Genomic DNA, 15,943 nt, shown 5'->3' on the forward strand with positions numbered 1-15,943 from the left:
CTCGCCATCTGTCGGCAGTGCATCCGCACCCCAAAAAAGGGACATCACCATCCCACCGCACGGCTGGTGGAAAGCTCCTTTGACATGGTGTGGTTTCGATGGCCTTTGGGGACACCAAGAAACCCTTGCGACACAGACTTGTCACGGTTACAGCATTTGAACTTTCGGTGTATACAAGGGAAATGTGCTCGGTCTGTAACCTGGGGACGTTTTTTGACAACCTTGTGTTTCGAAGATGGCTTTCTAATAAAAATCCAGGCCCTGCACACAGCCCTGCGAACAAAACGTGTGTGTGTACCTCTGTGTTTAGAAGGTCGCTGTGCCTAACAGCCTGCCTAGGTTCGGGAGGAGCCGACGGCTCCACATTCTTACCGTTCACCTGCGCCTGGTTGGTTGCTGGTACCCTCTCCCAGGGGCATCTCTGCAGACCCAAACCCCCCAAAGTAGTGCAGATGCCGGTGTCTTGGGGTGCAGAATGGGGAGCAAATCAGGAACCCCTATTGGACATTTGAATGTGGCAGACCACCCAGGACTACTTGGGAAGGGCAGCTGGTGGAGCGGGCTTGTTCTCCAAGGGCTCTGTGGCAGTGTCCTCCCTGCCAACAATAAACCTGTGAAGTGGCTCCCTGTCTCTATGGATGAAGTGCTCGCCCTGGTGGCTGTCCCCCTCCCACTGTTCCCTGTGCACTGTGGAAGCCCCATGCCAGCGCTTCTGGCATGCCATATGCTGGCATCCCCACTGTAGAGCAATGGGGTTGGGACAGCGGACCTTGACCTCAGGGGAAGCTTGAAGATCACCTATCCAATTGCCTTCACCTAAAAGTGACAGCCGTCAGCGTCCCACTCTCCCACCCCCGAGAGAACCACCCCATCGTGCGAGGCCCCTACACCACATAACGCGCAGCAAGGAATCCAGAATGAAGTGCCACCCAATAATTTGGTCACAGGAACACCCTACAGACAATGTCCTTGGCCCAGCCCAGGGAGGTCCCAACAGCTTCCTCTCCCAGCTGGGTCCTTCTCTCTCACCATCTCCAACACCAGCCTCATCCCACTCCCCCTACCCCCCCAAACTGGTCTCACCCTTTGCATGCAGGTTACAGACGTGGCTGGCGGTTGAGGGTTCCTATCCATGTCCCTGCTGATGACACAAGCTGTCAGGAAATAAGCTGGGATTCGGACCTCCCAGCTTCCCCCTGCCCCTTGACGCGTTGTGGTCTGCACATGTCTTGCTGTCTGTGGTCCAGCTCCAAGGAGCAGGCAGACAGCGGCTGGGTCTGCTTTTCCAGGCCATAAGCAGGGAGCTGAATCAGAAGTAAAGCAGCTGGGACTAGAACTGGCATCCACACAGGACACTGGCACTGGAGACAGGCTTAGCGTGCAATGCTGCAGTGCCAGCCCCACCTCAGACCTTTCCTTTTTTTTTTTAAGAAAGTTCATTTTTGTTATTTGAAAGAGGGACAGGGAGAGGAGGAGAGATCGGCCGTGTGCTGGGTCATTCTCTAGATGGTCGCAACAGGCCAGCTGGGCAGATCCACCAGAACTTGAACCTACACTCCAATATGAGATACCGGTGTTGGAAGTGGCAGTTTAACTCGCTATACCACAACGCCGGCCTCATCCTCAGCACATTTCAAATAGCATCACCGAGTGAGAGAACCAATGGGCAGCATCTCAACTTTGCCTCAGTGCACAACCAGGGAGAGGACCCTGTCCTGTGTCCCTAGAATGTTTCAGGTTGGTGCGAGTGGGACAGGGTGTGGCTTGCATTGGTTTACTCTGAGAGACCCAGGGCGTGTGGGCAAGCCACAGGCATACCGGAGCCCCTCCCAGGGCAGGGGGAACAGAGTGGGGTGCTGAGAGCCTGTCTAGCTGTCAGTGCCCGGCTTTCCCATGAGGGAAGAAGCAGGGTGGGCACTGGTACATGGGAGCCACAGATGGAAACCTTGTCCCACTTCTCTCTAGCTGGCACTGAAGCTTTCTGACCCAAGCTGCTTGAGGTGGGGTCACCTCCACCTCCCTGGCAGAATCACCACCACTGCTCGACAGAGTAAGGACTCATGGGCACAGCGGCTTCTATGACCTTTAACGGCACCTGCAGGGGAGTTGCTCCCAGACCGTGTGTGTGTGTGTGTGTGTGTGCGCGCGCGCACGCACGCACCCTGATGACCTTGTCACTGCTACTCCTGCAGCCTCAAGCCCAGGGGAGGCACAGCAGCCAAGCATAAAGGTTGCGCATCCGTCCGGGTCAAGAGCAAAAAGGCCAGGCTATGTCCTGCAGTGAGCTCCAGGCCTGAGTCAGCAGTTTCCCTCCCTCCCAGCGCCCCCCACACACACACCTGTCCTTGTCACACATGGTGTTCTGAACCTGCCAGGTATGGCTTAGGGCGGGGCCATTGCTTGGGTCAATATTGGCCCAGCAGGCTGGGTCTTCAGAGATAAGCCAGGCGAGAATAGTGTCCCCGGAGCCACTAGGAGCCTGGTGGACAAGGACACGCCTGAAGAGGGACTAGGTTTGGGAGTGTGGAGGTCATGGCCAGGGTAGTGCTGGTGAGGCAAGCCCTGCTTGGGGTGGTCTGACAGGAAAGAGTGGTGGCTGTCAGGAGCTGTGGGGACAGGGCATGGCGTGCCTGCTGGGTGAGTCCAGAGTGGCAGTTGAGTGGCACAGGGGCGGGGGTGGCAAGGGTCTCCCGTCAGGGTGGACTCATTCAATGCCACAAAACTGAACATTGGGGCGAGGGGGAAGGATGATGGCTCAATTAGCTAATCCTCTTCCTCTAAGTGCCAATATCGCATATGCACCAAACAGCACCAAAAATCGCACCAAACAGCAGGACTACCGAGACTGATGATAAAACCAAACTTTTATTTGGGGTCTGCTCCTGGGCAAGGTTCACTGGTGGCAAGGTAGCAGGCCGCTGAAATGCCACCGGACTGAACCATACATTCCTTAAGTAGCAGTGATGATGGGGCTAGAGGTAAAGGTATGTGTTATCTTCTGATTGGTTGGTTCCATTTAAAAGAGTCTAGGGCGGCAATTCTTGGTGGGAACTTCTGCCACCACCTAGAGGTTTTCCACCTTCCCCCAGGCCCTCTGGGCTAACAAGATGAACACCAGTCTGTGACCTTACTGCTCCACTTCCCATCCAGCTCCCTGCTTGTGACATGGGAAAGCAGTGGAGGCTGGTCCAAGGGATACCACTCCTGGCTCCAGATCAGCTCAGCTCCAGCCATTGTGGCCATCTGGGGAATAAAGCAGATGGAGGAATCTTTCTCTCTGTCTCTCCATCTCTCTCTCTCTAAATTCTACTCTTCCGATTAACAATATATAAATAAATCTTAAAAAGAAAACTGAACGCTTCTTTTTTTTTTTAATTTTATTTTCATTACAAAGTCAGATATACTGAGAGGAGGAGAGACAGAAGGGAAGTGGAGCTGCCGGGATTAGAACCAGCGGCCATATGGGATCAAGGTGAGGACATTAGCCACTAGGCCATGCTGCCGAGCCCTGAACACTTCTTAAAGGTGGCGAGTTTTAAGTACAGTTTAGTAGAATAGCAAGTGGGGTATGGGACCTGCGTGCTATAGAATAATGGGTGAAGCCTCTGTGGCAACAGCATCCTATGTGGGCATTTCAGTCCTAGCTGCTCTACTTCCGCTCTAGCTCCTTGCTAATGTGCATGGAGAAGTAGTGGAGGATGGCCCAAATGCTTGGAGTCATGCGCACAGGAGACCTGGAGGAAACATCTGGCGCCCAGCTTCAGACTGGCCAGTCTGGGGAGTGAACCAGCAGTTGGAGGCTCTCTCTCTTTCTCTGCAATTGACTGTCAAGTAAAAATAAATAAGTTTTTTTTAAAAAAAAATGAGCTTGCTGTAGATTTATTGCATTTCAAGTTCTGCCTGCAGTTGCCTAGGCGAACCAGACCAGTGAGTTCCCTGGGAGGGCCAGACATCCCCCATCCCTGGTAGAGGAAGGAGCCTGAGGCTGGGGAGGGAGCAGGGGAACTACCAACCCTTCCCCTCAGGTGCAGCCTGAGGACGTGCCCTTAGGGAGAAAGCGGAACGGAGAGGTATGCTGACTGCCAGGGCTGGCCTCTCCCACGATGCTATCAGGGTCCCCCGAGGAGGGCTGGGCCAGGCAGTGAGCCTGAATTGGAGGGTGGGCGGGCTGTAGGGCACAGCAGAGTCCCAGAGGGAGCCCCAGCCCCCTCCCGTGCAGCCAGCCAGGTTGTCCCTGAGTTCCTACTTCCTCCTAAAGATGGCTGGTGCACCTTGCGTCTGGGGCCAGGGGAGCCACTTCCTCCCCGCCCCACCCACCCAGGAGATCCACCCCCTTCTGAGGGAGAGGGAGCTCTCCAGGAAAAGAAATCACGGTATCTCCAAGCCCCGCCCAGAGGGGCCCGACACCCTCAGCCTGCAGAGTCCAAGGCAGCTTGAGCAAGTATGTGTTGTTGACTAGGTCTGCACACCCAGCCCTCGCCCTGGCCGGTGGGTGTGTCCTGCAGGGCCTGGGCTGGGATCGGGTTACCTGGAGGGGTTGTGCCAGGCCCAGCACTACCCACAGGCAGTGGAGGTGCCCGGAACGTTTCCCAGCAGGTAGGGCTGACTGGCAGGGGTTCAGGGACCTGGTGGGAGGGAAAGGGACGGCCAGTGACCAGGGTGGGCCACAAAGGATCGCACAGCAACCCATGTGGCTGGCAGAATCTGGAGGCAGTGAGCGGCCCAGCAGGTGGGAATGTCTGAGGCCCACTGGGGCAGCCCAGGGGCCTGGAAATGACCGATGGGATAGGTGGTAGGGGTTGTTCTTGTCCTCGAAGTGGATGAAACCGCCCCCAACCCAGGCCGGGGCTGAGTCCCTCCCTCTTCCTGTAAGTTGGGCAAAGTAACTTCTGGCCCCGCCCTCATGCAGGTACCGAGGAGGGGATGGGAAGTAAGAGGAAGAAAAGGCCTTCCTGTGTTAGGAGGGATACCAGCGGAGGGAGGGCCTCCTGGGGAGAGAAGAAGATAGACCCGGAAGGGGAGGGGGTCCCTGGAGGAGGAAAGGGATCGCCTGTGTTGGGTAGACTGGGAGGAGAAAGTTGGGGAGAAAGGGAAAGTAAGGAGGGAGGACAGTAGAAGGAAGAAGGGGTGTGGGGTGAGGGGACAGAGGAAGGTAGATCACCAAGAGCGTGGTGTTCTGGGGAGGTTTCCAGGAGCAGCAGAAGGCACGGTGTGGGGTGGGCACTCAGAGAGGCCCCACAGGTGGGGATGCCTGGGGTCATCAGATGGGAGAGGATGACCATCTGGGAAAATGAGGAAGGGGTACCAGGGGACGCTCCTCCCACCTCCATACCCCAACTTAGAAGCAAAAGGACACATGTGACTTGATGTGTGCCAGGCTCTGGCAGCCTGAGACTACCTCCCCAGTTTGTACCCTCTCGGGCCACCCAGCTCCCCACTCTGGGTGTGTGTGTAACACCGCCCCTTGGCCCCAGTTAGCCAAGTCCCAACTTCCAGCTGAGGCCAGTTTATCACCTCGTCACTGCTTTACTGGGTCCCACACCCTGCATCTTGTAGTTTGGGTCTCTGGGCACTATGGCTGCAGAGTCATGGTGCCTGCTACTTGGTTCTTGCTTGAAATCCTGCCCCGTGATCTGCGCCATGCCTGGTTCTGTGTCTCGATTCTGCTCTCTAATCTCTCATTTCCCCCAGGGTCCTGTGGGGACTGTCAGAGCCCAGGCACAGTTGAGGGCTGGTGTTGGGGGGGGGGGGGACAAGGAGAAGAATGCACAGCACGCAGAAGCCAGCAGCATGAGTGGGAGTTGTAGGAACAAGGGACTTGGGGCTCCCATGGGCACAGCAGCAGCAGGGAGAACATGTCGTTGTTGGCGGGGTTGAGGTTAGACAAGAAACTAACATGGCATCCATCCAACACCCCACCCCAGGTCCTTGAGGAAGTGCAAAGGGGAGGCCTGGACAGGGGGTGGGGTGGAGAGCTCATGGGGAGACTACGAGGGGCAATGGCGCCTCCCCTTCTGAGGTTCCTCTGATGCCTGTGTCTGTGTGAGGGGTCTGTGGGCCAGTCTGCAGTAACTGCACCTGGAACCCTCCCAGCTGTTTCAAAGGGGCTTTGCAGAGGTGTGTGTGAGAGAGTGAGTCCGGGGTATAGACAGGGAAGGGTCTTGCAGAGCCCTGGGGACTCCTCCAGCTGAAAGCCCTGTTCCTTACCCCCATGTCCCGGCACCCGCCCTCTCTTCCACCTGGCCTAGGATGGACGACAACCAGGACCTCCCAGCCATCGAAAGAAACAGAGACCTCCACATATGGATCCTGGAGGTGAGAGCCTTGCTCGCAGGAGAAGGGCGGGGGCAAGGCAAGGATGAGTGTAAGTGCGTGTGTGTGGGAGGTACCTCTGAGACCCCTCCTCTCCCACCCTGGCTGACATTAGGGGTGGGAGAAGGGCTTTCAAGTTGTCACTGGGCACCCCCTCCCAGGCCCAGAACAAGAGACTGGTGCCAGTCCCCGAGAAGGCTTATGGAAACTTCTTTGAGGGTCACTGCTACGTCGTGTTCCACGTGAGTGGCTGCGGTGTGCATCAGGGGTCCATTCTCCAGCCTCGCTAAGCCCTTGCACTAAGCCCTTTGTGGTTTCCCTGCCCTGAAAGCCCCCCTCTTCCTACGACTCCCGTCAGCCCCGCTCCATCCTGCTTTTCCCCCACCTGATCCCTCTGCAACACCGTCACATCTGGGCCCACTCTGGATCCCTCAGAACCCCAAGGCCAAGCCGGGGGCGCCCAGCAACCTGCACTACTGGGTTGGGAAGATGGCAACAGCAGAGGCACAGAGCGCTGTGGGTATCTTCGTGCAGCGCCTACAAGAGGCGCTGGGGTGCCCAGCCGTGCAGCACCGGGAGGCACAGGGCCACGAATCCGCCTGCTTCTGCAGCTACTTCCGCCCGGGAATCATGTGAGTGTTACAGCCAGCCAGTGACCTGTGACAGACTGGGGCAGGCATAGAACTTGCCCACGATCCTACATAGCAGCCCCATGCCTGTACAGTCACTGTCCCTTTTCCTCCCACTCCACTCTGCAGCCACACAGGGGAAAACTCACAATGACAATGCATTGGTTGAATACAGGAAATCGCCAATACTTGACCACATCCACTCAATGCAACTGGTTCTAACACATTCCCGTAGCATATGCATGAACCTATGCATGCAGAATTACGCAGTACCCCTGGCATGTTGCACTGTCTCACACAGATGTTGCCCTGTGCAAACTCTAGGCCCCCTTTACATCTCTGCACAAGGATGAACACACACACACACACGCAGGCTTGCGTGTTCCTCTGTGCTTGTTCCGCACCCTTGACAACCATCCAACTGCTCATGCTTATCCCCCAGAGCATGGGCTCACACCTGCCTTCACTGCTGCTGTATGCTTCTCCACAGCTACAGGAAGGGAAGCCTGCCCTCCGACTACAGGCACATAGAGACCAACGCCTACAACATCCAGCGACTGCTGCACATCAGGGGCAGGAAACACGTCTCCGCCACCGAGGTGCGGGCTGCCAGGGGTGCCGCTTGGAAGCTGGCGGCAAGCGGGGAGGGGCAAGGTACAGTGAGCATTCCCACAGCCTGGCTCAGGGCAGTCCCTAGAACGGGGCGAGCGAAGCAGGTAAGATGGCGTACATGGGCAGCCCTCAGCCCAGTGGGAGGAGCACGAGTTGGGGAGGGCGGCACACAGCCTCTCCCCATCTCATACACACAAGGTCAGTGTCACCCAGAAACACACACACACACACACACTGTCTGTGGGACACACGGTGCAAAGTAGAACAGCCCCTTGTTCCTCTCTGCTGGGAAACTCAGAGAACGCCGAGCTTGTCAGAACGAGACACCTTGCTGTCGCCTGGCTAGGATGGATGTGAATGGGATGGCATTCGGGTGTCCAGGGGCGTACGGTGGCCTTTACAGATGTACATGTCAAGGTCTGCACAGCAGAGGGGAGGTTGGAATGACACAGCCGCCACCCATGCCTGCCACACATCTGAGGTCGCCTGGCACAAGCTGTTCAGGGGCCCCCTTGATTCCCCAAAGTGTCTCACTTTGGGTAGCAACTGTTTCTGTCCCCCACAAGACCCCATGTCTGCTGGCACCATGAGCACATGCGTGTGATCACACCTGATGTGTCCCCACATATATGTGTGTGTACTCACACATGCAGATAAGTGTGCCCTATGCCCACCTGTATCCATGTGCACACCCATGACAATGGTCATGCGCTGAGTGACAAATGCCATCCTCTGACAGGCATACCTGTGAAGTGCAGCATGCCAGCCCTGCTCGCCTCAGGGCACACATGGCCACACTGCCCAGGTCATAGGGGCACATGCCCAGCCCCGCTCCCTGCAGCCTGGTACTGTGGTCATTTCCCTTTCTGGCTCTGGCAGGTGGATCTCTCCTGGGACAGCTTCAACAAGGGGGACATCTTCCTGTTGGACCTGGGCAAGCTGATGATCCAGTGGAATGGACCCAAGGCCAGCAGCTCCGAGAAGTCTCGGGTCAGTGTCTACCTGACTAGGGGGTACAAGGTTCCGTGGGGAGGGCCGGTCCTCCAGGTGTCCACCCTCCAGCCCCCAGCAGGATCATGACCTCACTGCGCAACCCAAAGCACCCCCCAACAGGCAAGTGGGTTTAGATCTGCCCCAGGGGTGCCCTCTGGAGGGTGAGGATGAGGGAAGTCTCCCCTCCCACCCACCCCACCAGCTGCACCCATGGGGACTGAGCCATGACATGCCCCAGGCTCGGGCACGCAGGACAGACGTGACACCAGGTTCCTCTCCCACAGGCGCTGGCCCTGACCCACAGTCTCCGGGACAGGGAGCGTGGGGGCCGTGCACAGATCGGGGTGGTGGAGGACGAGGCGCAAGCCAGCGACCTCATGCAGGTCATGGAGGCTGTGCTGGGCCGCAGAGCGGGCAGCCTGCAAGCAGCAGCGCCCCCTGCGAGGCGGGAACAGCGACAGACGGCCAACGTCCGCCTCTACCAGTGAGCATCCTCCCTCCCCCGCGGTGGGTGGGCGAATGGCCAGGGTTACTGTAACCACAGGGCACCTGTAGGCCCAACCCATGCCACTGCCTGGCTCAGAACTCCACGGTGCAGGCAGGCATGGGGTCACGACCCAGGGCTGCAGCCCCCAGGCCTCCTGTCTTAGAGCTGGGGGTGGGAGAAGGCAGGTGTTAAAGGGAACCAGAGGGAGGTGGGCAGCCACTCTGGTGTCTGCACCCTCCTCAGCGTGTACGAGAAGGGCGATGACTTGGTGATCCAGGAGGTGGCCACGCAGCCGCTGACCCAGGACCTACTGAGAGACGAGGTGAGCCAGACGGGGCGCTGCCCGCTTGGGACCACCACCACCCCAGCTCAGCGTGCCAGCACTTACTGCTCACTACCACCCCCACTTGGCCCCACCCTTGCTCCCAGAATTGCTACATCCTGGACCAGGCGGGCTCCAAGGTCTACGTGTGGCAGGGACGCACGTGCGGTGTCCAGGAGAGAAAGGCTGCCTTCGGCCGGGCACTGGTGAGGCCGGGGACCTGCGCTGGGCTGGCTGCAGTGGCCGGGCACTGGTGTGGCCCGGGGCCTGCGCTGGGCTGGCTGCAGTGGCCGGGCACTGGTGTGGCCCGGGGCCTGCGCTGGGCTGGCTGCAGTGGCCGGGCACTGGTGTGGCGGGGGCCCTGCGCTGGGCTGGCTGCAGTGGCCGGGAAGGCCGCATGAGGCCACCTGCCTGGCCTCGGAGCCCTTCCCGGGCGGGCTGTGGGGCGGCAGGGCCAGCGTCCCCGGGGCCTCTGAGACGCCGGCGGCGGCAGTCACTCCCTAGTGGGCCAGGCGCTGCCTTAATGACCGCTTCCAGAGGCTCCCGCAGCCTCCTCCGGGAGCTCCCCAAGGGGCGGTGCGCAGAGCCTGACCAGCCCGCGCCCCCAGGGCTTCATCCAGGCCAAGGGCTACCCGCCGCACACCAACGTGGAGGTGCTGAGCGACGGGGCCGAGTCTGCCGCCTTCAGACAACTCTTCCGGACGTGGTCGGCCAAGCCTGGAGGGAGCCGGAGGCTGGGTGGGAAGGGTGAGCGGGAAGGGCGGGGCCTAGAAGAGGGCGTGGCTAGCAGGAAGTGGGCGGGGCGGGGCCTGGAAGGGTGGAACTTCGGGGTGAGGCTAGTACGAGGTGGGCGGGACCTGACGGAAGGTGGGCGGGTCCGGACAGGGCAGAGAGGAGGGGCTATGGAGGCGCATCTGTTGGGAGAGGGGTGGGCCTGTCCGGGCCGAGAGGAGGGGCGGGGCTAGAGGAGGTGGGCGGGCCTGTCCGGGCCGAGGGGAGGGGCGGAGCTTTGGGGTTTGGACTAGGTGGGGGGAGTGGGTGGAGCTTGGGGTTAATTTGGAGACGAGGAGGGTGGGGCCTATTGCGAGTGGGCGGGGTTTGGGGGAAGATCAGGGGCGGGGCGGGGAGTGAGTCAACTTTGCTGAGGCTGGCTGGAGGAAGGAGCGTGGCGGCGAAGGATGTGGGCTTGGGAGCCACCTACAGCCTCTAACCCTCCTTCAGGTGCAGTGACCCAGGTAAAGCTGGACGTGGGCAGGCTATACAGCCAACCTGAACTAGCGGCGCAGCTCAGGATGGTGGACGACGGCTCCGGGAAGGTGGAGGTGAGGGGTTAAGCCCTACCTGTAGGTCATCTGGCATGGGCACAGCCCCTCAAACCAACCTAGCCACTCCTGTGATGGCGGTTGGGGTCCACCTCCATGCTGAGTACCAGGGCAAGATGCAGCTGCACCTGAGTGTGGACCCCCACACAGATCCCAGAATTCAGGCCTCAGCTGTAAATCCAGACAATGGGGTCACAAACCTGTCCTGTCTGGGCCCTGGGCTTGTTATGAAATGGCAGGGCTGTCCGTTGGGTCCTGGTTGTGGGTAGGTCGAGGTCAGCACAATATGGATGGACGGGGCATGCAGAGACAGAGACGAGGCACCAGGAAGAGGGAACAGGGAGGAGACCAGGCAGAAGAAGGGAGGGTGATGAGACACAGAGAGGACAAGCAGGGGGGTCTCCGGGCCCTAGGCACAGAAGGCAGGTAGGAGGGGGCCTGAGGTGGGAGACCCCGGGTACTGCGCCCTGCTGTGTCACGGTCAAGTGAGACTGAGCAGTGCTGGCGTTCCTGATGAACGGATGAGAAAAATTTAGGTTTGGAGTGGTCTCACTTCCCACCCAGCCCAGGCTCTGCCATCTGCGGCAAGGGGTATGTTTGACATGAGCTCCTGTCCTCTGCCTAAGCATGGCCGGGGCTAGGGGTGGGAAAAGACTAAGCTTGGAGGGCAGTCTCCAGCGTCCCAGGATGTCACATACACACACATACACACACACACTCAGGTCCCCAGCTGAGAGCAGGGTAGCACAGGGCGGTCCCGGGCCCATGGGACCTTGCATGGGCCCAGGACCAGGAAGGTGAGGAACACCACAGCAGGTGCAGAGAATTTTGTGGCAGGGTGCAGGGTGGATGGGCTGTTCTTGGCAAAGGAGCTCCCTGTGCCCACGGGTCCCTCACTCCTCAGGTATGGCGCATCCAGGACCTGCACAGGCAGCCTGTGAACCCCAAGTGTCACAGCTGGCTGTGTGCAGGCAGTTGCTACCTCATCCTTTACACCTACCAGAGATCGGGTCTTGTCCAGTACATCTTGTACCTGTGGCAGGTGCGTTGATTCCCGGGGATGGGAGGGGACAGTGGAGGGGGTCGCCAAGAGCCTTCGGGACCAAGAGCTGCAGGACAGGGAGGGTGGGTGGGGCAACTGCACCAGGGTCACCATGCTGTTGTCTGTAGGGAAACCAGGCCACCACAGCTGAGGTTCAGGCCCTGAACCACAACGCCGAGGAATTGGACCTGGCCTACCGTGGAGCCCTAGTACAGGAGTATGTGACCATGGGCAGTGAGCCACCCCACCTCCTCGCCATCTTCCAGGGCCAGCTGGTGGTCTTCCAGGTAGGGCCTTCCCTAGCCCCAATGCCAGCGCCCCCACTCCTTCTCCGTGTGCCCCTGCTATCCACACACTTGCCTCAGCCTGTAGCACAGCAGCATGTCATGCGGCTCTGGGGGTCAGGAGGTACCAACTATGTCCTCGCCCTCCATCTTTAAGGTCTATGTAGCCAGCCATGCCTTGGGCCTTCAGTTGGCAGACTGAGGGCTCCCCTGAGAAAAGGCTGGGACTACCACTGTGTATAACAGACTGAACAGAACCTGGCTGCTCCACTCCCAATCCAGCTCCCTGATAGTAGCCTGGGAAAGCAGTGGAGGATGGCGCAGGTACTTGGGCTCCTGCACCCACATGGGAGACCCAGATGAAGCTTCTGACTCCTGGCTTTGGACTGGTCCATTTCCAGCTGTTCTGGCCATTTGGGGAGTGAATCAGCAGATAAAAGTGGTCCTGGAGCCCTCAGGCAGCCTTCGCCCACTGGTGTAGGGAGGTGGTCCCCTGAGCCCCAGTCCCTTGCAGGGGAGTGCCGGGGGACCCAGTGGGAAGCAGCAGCCAACCTCCGGCACCACCAGGCTCTTCCACATACAAGGCACTGACAGCCATAACACCAGGACCATGCAGGTGTCAGCCAGGGCCTCGTCCCTCCATTCCAGTGACGTCTTCTTGCTGCTGACAGACAACGTGTGCTACCTCTGGTTTGGAAAGGTATGGGCAGCAGTGCCCAGGGGACCCTTGCCTGGGAGCAGGGGCCAGGCCGGGGGTGGGCTCCCAGCAACAGGAGATGCAGACTCCAAATCCAGCTAAGGGTGGGCTGCCCTGGGGGTAGTAGGGCTGGGTGAGACAGGAAGAGGCCCCAAGAGGCACACAGTGACAGGTGGACCTGAAAGGCCACAGGTCAAGGCCAGGCCTGGTTCAGGCTTGCCTCCTCTCCCTGCTGCCTGGAGCCTGGGGGAAGGGGAGATGAGGGGAGGGCCCCAGTCAGCCGGCGGGAGCTCTCTTTGATCTATGACCAAGGCTGGACCCCCAAGTCTGGGCTCTGGACCCAGGGAGATCTCAGACCTCCTGCTGCCAAGGCCTGGAGAGGAAGGCAGGGGCGCGCCCACCCCGGCCCAGGTGTGTCCCTCCTGTGAACAAAGCACGAGGCGGGAGTGAGGACCCTGACTCCACTCTGGGCCTGCCAGGGCTGCAGCGGTGACCAGCGCGAGATGGCGCGCACGGTGGTGCCAGTCATCTCCCAGAAGAGCGAGGAAACGATGCTGGAGGGTCAGGAGCCCCCGCTCTTCTGGGAGGCCCTGGGTGGCCGGGCCCCCTACCCCAACCACAAGAGGTAACAGGGCTTGGAGAAGGAGCTGAGGCTCCTGGGGAGGGACCCAGGACAGCTGGAAGTGAGGAGTCTAAACTCCCCCATTACTGCAGAGTCAAGGCACTGAGCCCGTGGCGCCCTCTGCTGGCTGAGTTTGCTCCCTGCGTGGCTCTGATTCCTGGCAGGCAGAGCCTGTATATGGGGCAGCAGGGGTAGGGTGGACATGGGTGGACGTGAGTGGAAGGGGAGGACAGGGCAGGCTGGAGCTGAGCCACTGGGTGCCCAACATGTGTCTGGGGAGCCTGGGGCATGTGCTGCTCACCTGCCAGCCTGTGAGCTCAGTCCTCCGCCCTGCTCCCTGCCTAGCTTCCCTCCTGGCGGGAGAGGGCATGTGACCCAGGGTGGGCCTGGCCGGAGAATGCTCCTGAAGGTGTGATGTAGTGGTGGTGTGGTGACTCGAGGTGAGGTACTGCCCTGCCTGCCAGGCTCCCCGAGGAGGTAACTGGCTTCCAGCCACGACTCTTTGAGTGCAGCAGCCTGTCGGGGCGCCTGGTCCTCTCAGAGGTGGCATTCTTCAGCCAGGAGGACCTGGACAAGCATGACATCTTGTTACTCGACACCTGGCAGGAGGTGAGGCGGGGTGTGGCTGGGGCATGTGTGTGTGTGTGTGTGTGTGTGTGTGTGTGACGGAACCAGCTAGAGACAATTGGGGCAGCATAGCCGGGGACACTTTGTGTGAGCACCTTTGTGTCTCTGCCACTCTCCGTGGGCAGTGTCCCCCTCTCACTCAGAAAAACCCCCATCCTTCCTCCTGGCCTGTGTGATCTGGCCACGGCACCCCCTCTGTCTGCCCCATGGGCCAGGTTTCTCCATTGACACCACAGCCTTGCCTGCTGTCCCCAGGAAAACCACGCCTCCAGACACACACCTGCCACTCTTGGGTGATCTCTGTAGCCGGGAAATGTCATCTGTGTGTTCCCAATTGGGCAGTCCTTAGGGACCCCTTGGGAGTGGCACGCAAGAGGTGCCCCGTGCGTGTTTGGAGACTGAATACAGATACGCAGAGTGCCTGTCATACGTGTGTGTCCGCGGCTGTGTCTGGTTGTCCGGGGATGCCTATGACGGCTCTCAGACCATCTGATGGACACGGAGAGGGGCTGAGGGGGGTCAGTTTTGGGAAGACCCTTCACCCCCTCCACAGCCAGGTCCCACTCTATGGCCTAGATCTTCCTGTGGCTCGGGGATGCTGCAGGGCAGCAGAAGGCCGAGGCATTGGTGGCCTGGGGCCGGGAGTACCTGAAGAACCACCCAGCGGGGAGGAGTCTGGCCACGCCCATCCTGCTGGTCAAGCAAGGCCATGAGCCTCCCACCTTTGCTGGGTGGTTTCCCTCTTGGGACCCCTACAAATGGACTGTGAGTGAGGCACAAACCCCGCCCCGTCTCTGCTTCCCCACCTTCCCCCCACTGCCAATCACACCCTAATTCGTGCGGGAGAGGGGGCCTACCCCAGAGTCTGACAGAAGAGGCACAGCCCTGGCTGGGCTCCCCAGTGTACCTGGGGGAGACCTGGTCTTGTCCACAGGCCCCTCCCAAGCCCCCACTGGTGCCCCTCCTTCGGCCGCAGCCCCGATCCTTGCCTCTAGAACAGCCAGTTCTCCAGGGACGTGGTGGACGGCAGCCCGGGCTCAGCACCTGCCATCTCTGATATTACAGCGGTGAGGACGGGTTGGGGTAAGGGGCTGCAGCTGGCAGGGGAGGGGCCTGTGGCTTCAGCATGGCCTCCTGGGGTTGCTTCTTTCTGAGCCTGAGGTCCCTCTCTGGACAGGAAGTCAGTAGCTTCCAGCTAACCAGCCAGTCGGGGTCGGGGACCAGCAGGAGGGGTCATCCGGCTCTGCAGACCCTCAAGAGCTCCCAGGACCTCCCAAAGAAAGAGCCTAAGCTGGGATCCAGGGCAGGTGGTAGCAGCACCGGCCCCAGCTCTCTGATCAATGGGGCCCTGCCCCGTGAGCGGCTGATGCACCAGGCAGTTGAGGACCTGCCGGAGGGCGTGGACCCCACTCGCAAGGAGGTGGGTGATGGAAACCCGGCTGCACTAGTACGTGGGAGGGCCGGGCGGGGTGGTGTTGGAGAGACCCCGGGCTTAGGCACCACCTCTCTTGCACCCTCCCCAGTTCTACTTGTCAGACTCGGACTTCCAAGACGTCTTTGGGAAATCCAAGCAGGAGTTCTACAGCATGGCCACATGGAAGCAGCAGCAGGAGAAAAAGCGGCTGGGTTTCTTCTGAGCCCCTGCCCACCCTGAGTCCCCACACAGCCGAGCCCCTGGGCCCTCTCCCCAGTCAGTAAAGGCTGGGGGCCCTGCCAATGGTGTGAGAGTGTGTTTGTGTGTGTGTGTGACTTCACACTGTCCCAGGCCAGGGGGTCTCTGGGGCTGCAGGGGTGGCTCCCCAGAAACTTGCTTGGGTCTCTACAGACAACCGCTCCTCCAGGTTGAACGTGGGGAAGATGGGGCATGAGGTGGTCCTGAGGGGACACATGTGTGTATACAGACAGAAACACACACAAACGCACATACATGCTTGCATCCAGAAAGTGCACACACAGTCTTTATAGGCAAGTATGCATTCAGAAAAAGCACACAC

General features: G+C 59.8%; 1 protein-coding gene across 2 annotated transcripts; it reads left to right on the forward strand.

The window, feature by feature from the left end:
• The first annotated feature begins 4,396 nt into the window (after positions 1-4,396).
• On the forward strand, positions 4,397-15,674 carry VILL (villin like). 2 transcript variants are annotated; one of them, XM_058657065.1, is made up of 20 exons: positions 4,397-4,596; positions 6,249-6,315; positions 6,474-6,554; positions 6,748-6,944; positions 7,432-7,540; positions 8,433-8,543; positions 8,831-9,030; positions 9,277-9,355; positions 9,463-9,561; positions 9,964-10,102; positions 10,577-10,677; positions 11,582-11,719; positions 11,848-12,006; positions 12,518-12,703; positions 13,180-13,325; positions 13,787-13,931; positions 14,526-14,714; positions 14,945-15,016; positions 15,127-15,369; positions 15,473-15,674. In XM_058657065.1, exons 2-20 carry the CDS (start codon positions 6,250-6,252, stop codon positions 15,584-15,586), a joined length of 2,574 nt encoding a protein of 857 aa, XP_058513048.1. In that variant the 5' UTR covers positions 4,397-4,596; position 6,249; the 3' UTR covers positions 15,587-15,674. The 2 variants fall into 2 exon arrangements, with proteins under 2 accessions (XP_058513048.1, XP_058513049.1); XM_058657066.1 differs by lacking the exon at positions 15,473-15,674 and having other exon boundaries at positions 4,398-4,596; positions 14,926-15,016; positions 15,127-15,220.
• Positions 15,675-15,943: the final 269 nt, after the last annotated feature.

Source organism: Ochotona princeps, chromosome 30 (assembly GCF_030435755.1).
Source record: "Ochotona princeps isolate mOchPri1 chromosome 30, mOchPri1.hap1, whole genome shotgun sequence".
Lineage (NCBI taxonomy): Eukaryota > Metazoa > Chordata > Mammalia > Lagomorpha > Ochotonidae > Ochotona > Ochotona princeps.

Excerpts from the sequence above, each read along its gene's own strand:
- VILL (XM_058657065.1), top strand. The coding sequence starts at position 6,250 with ATGGACGACAACCAGGACCTCCCAGCCATCGAAAGAAACAGAGACCTC. Across the intron at positions 6,316-6,473 it reads TCCACATATGGATCCTGGAG|GCCCAGAACAAGAGACTGGT; the intron begins GTGAGAGCCTTG and ends ACCCCCTCCCAG. Across the intron at positions 9,031-9,276 it reads GCCAACGTCCGCCTCTACCA|CGTGTACGAGAAGGGCGATG; the intron begins GTGAGCATCCTC and ends CACCCTCCTCAG.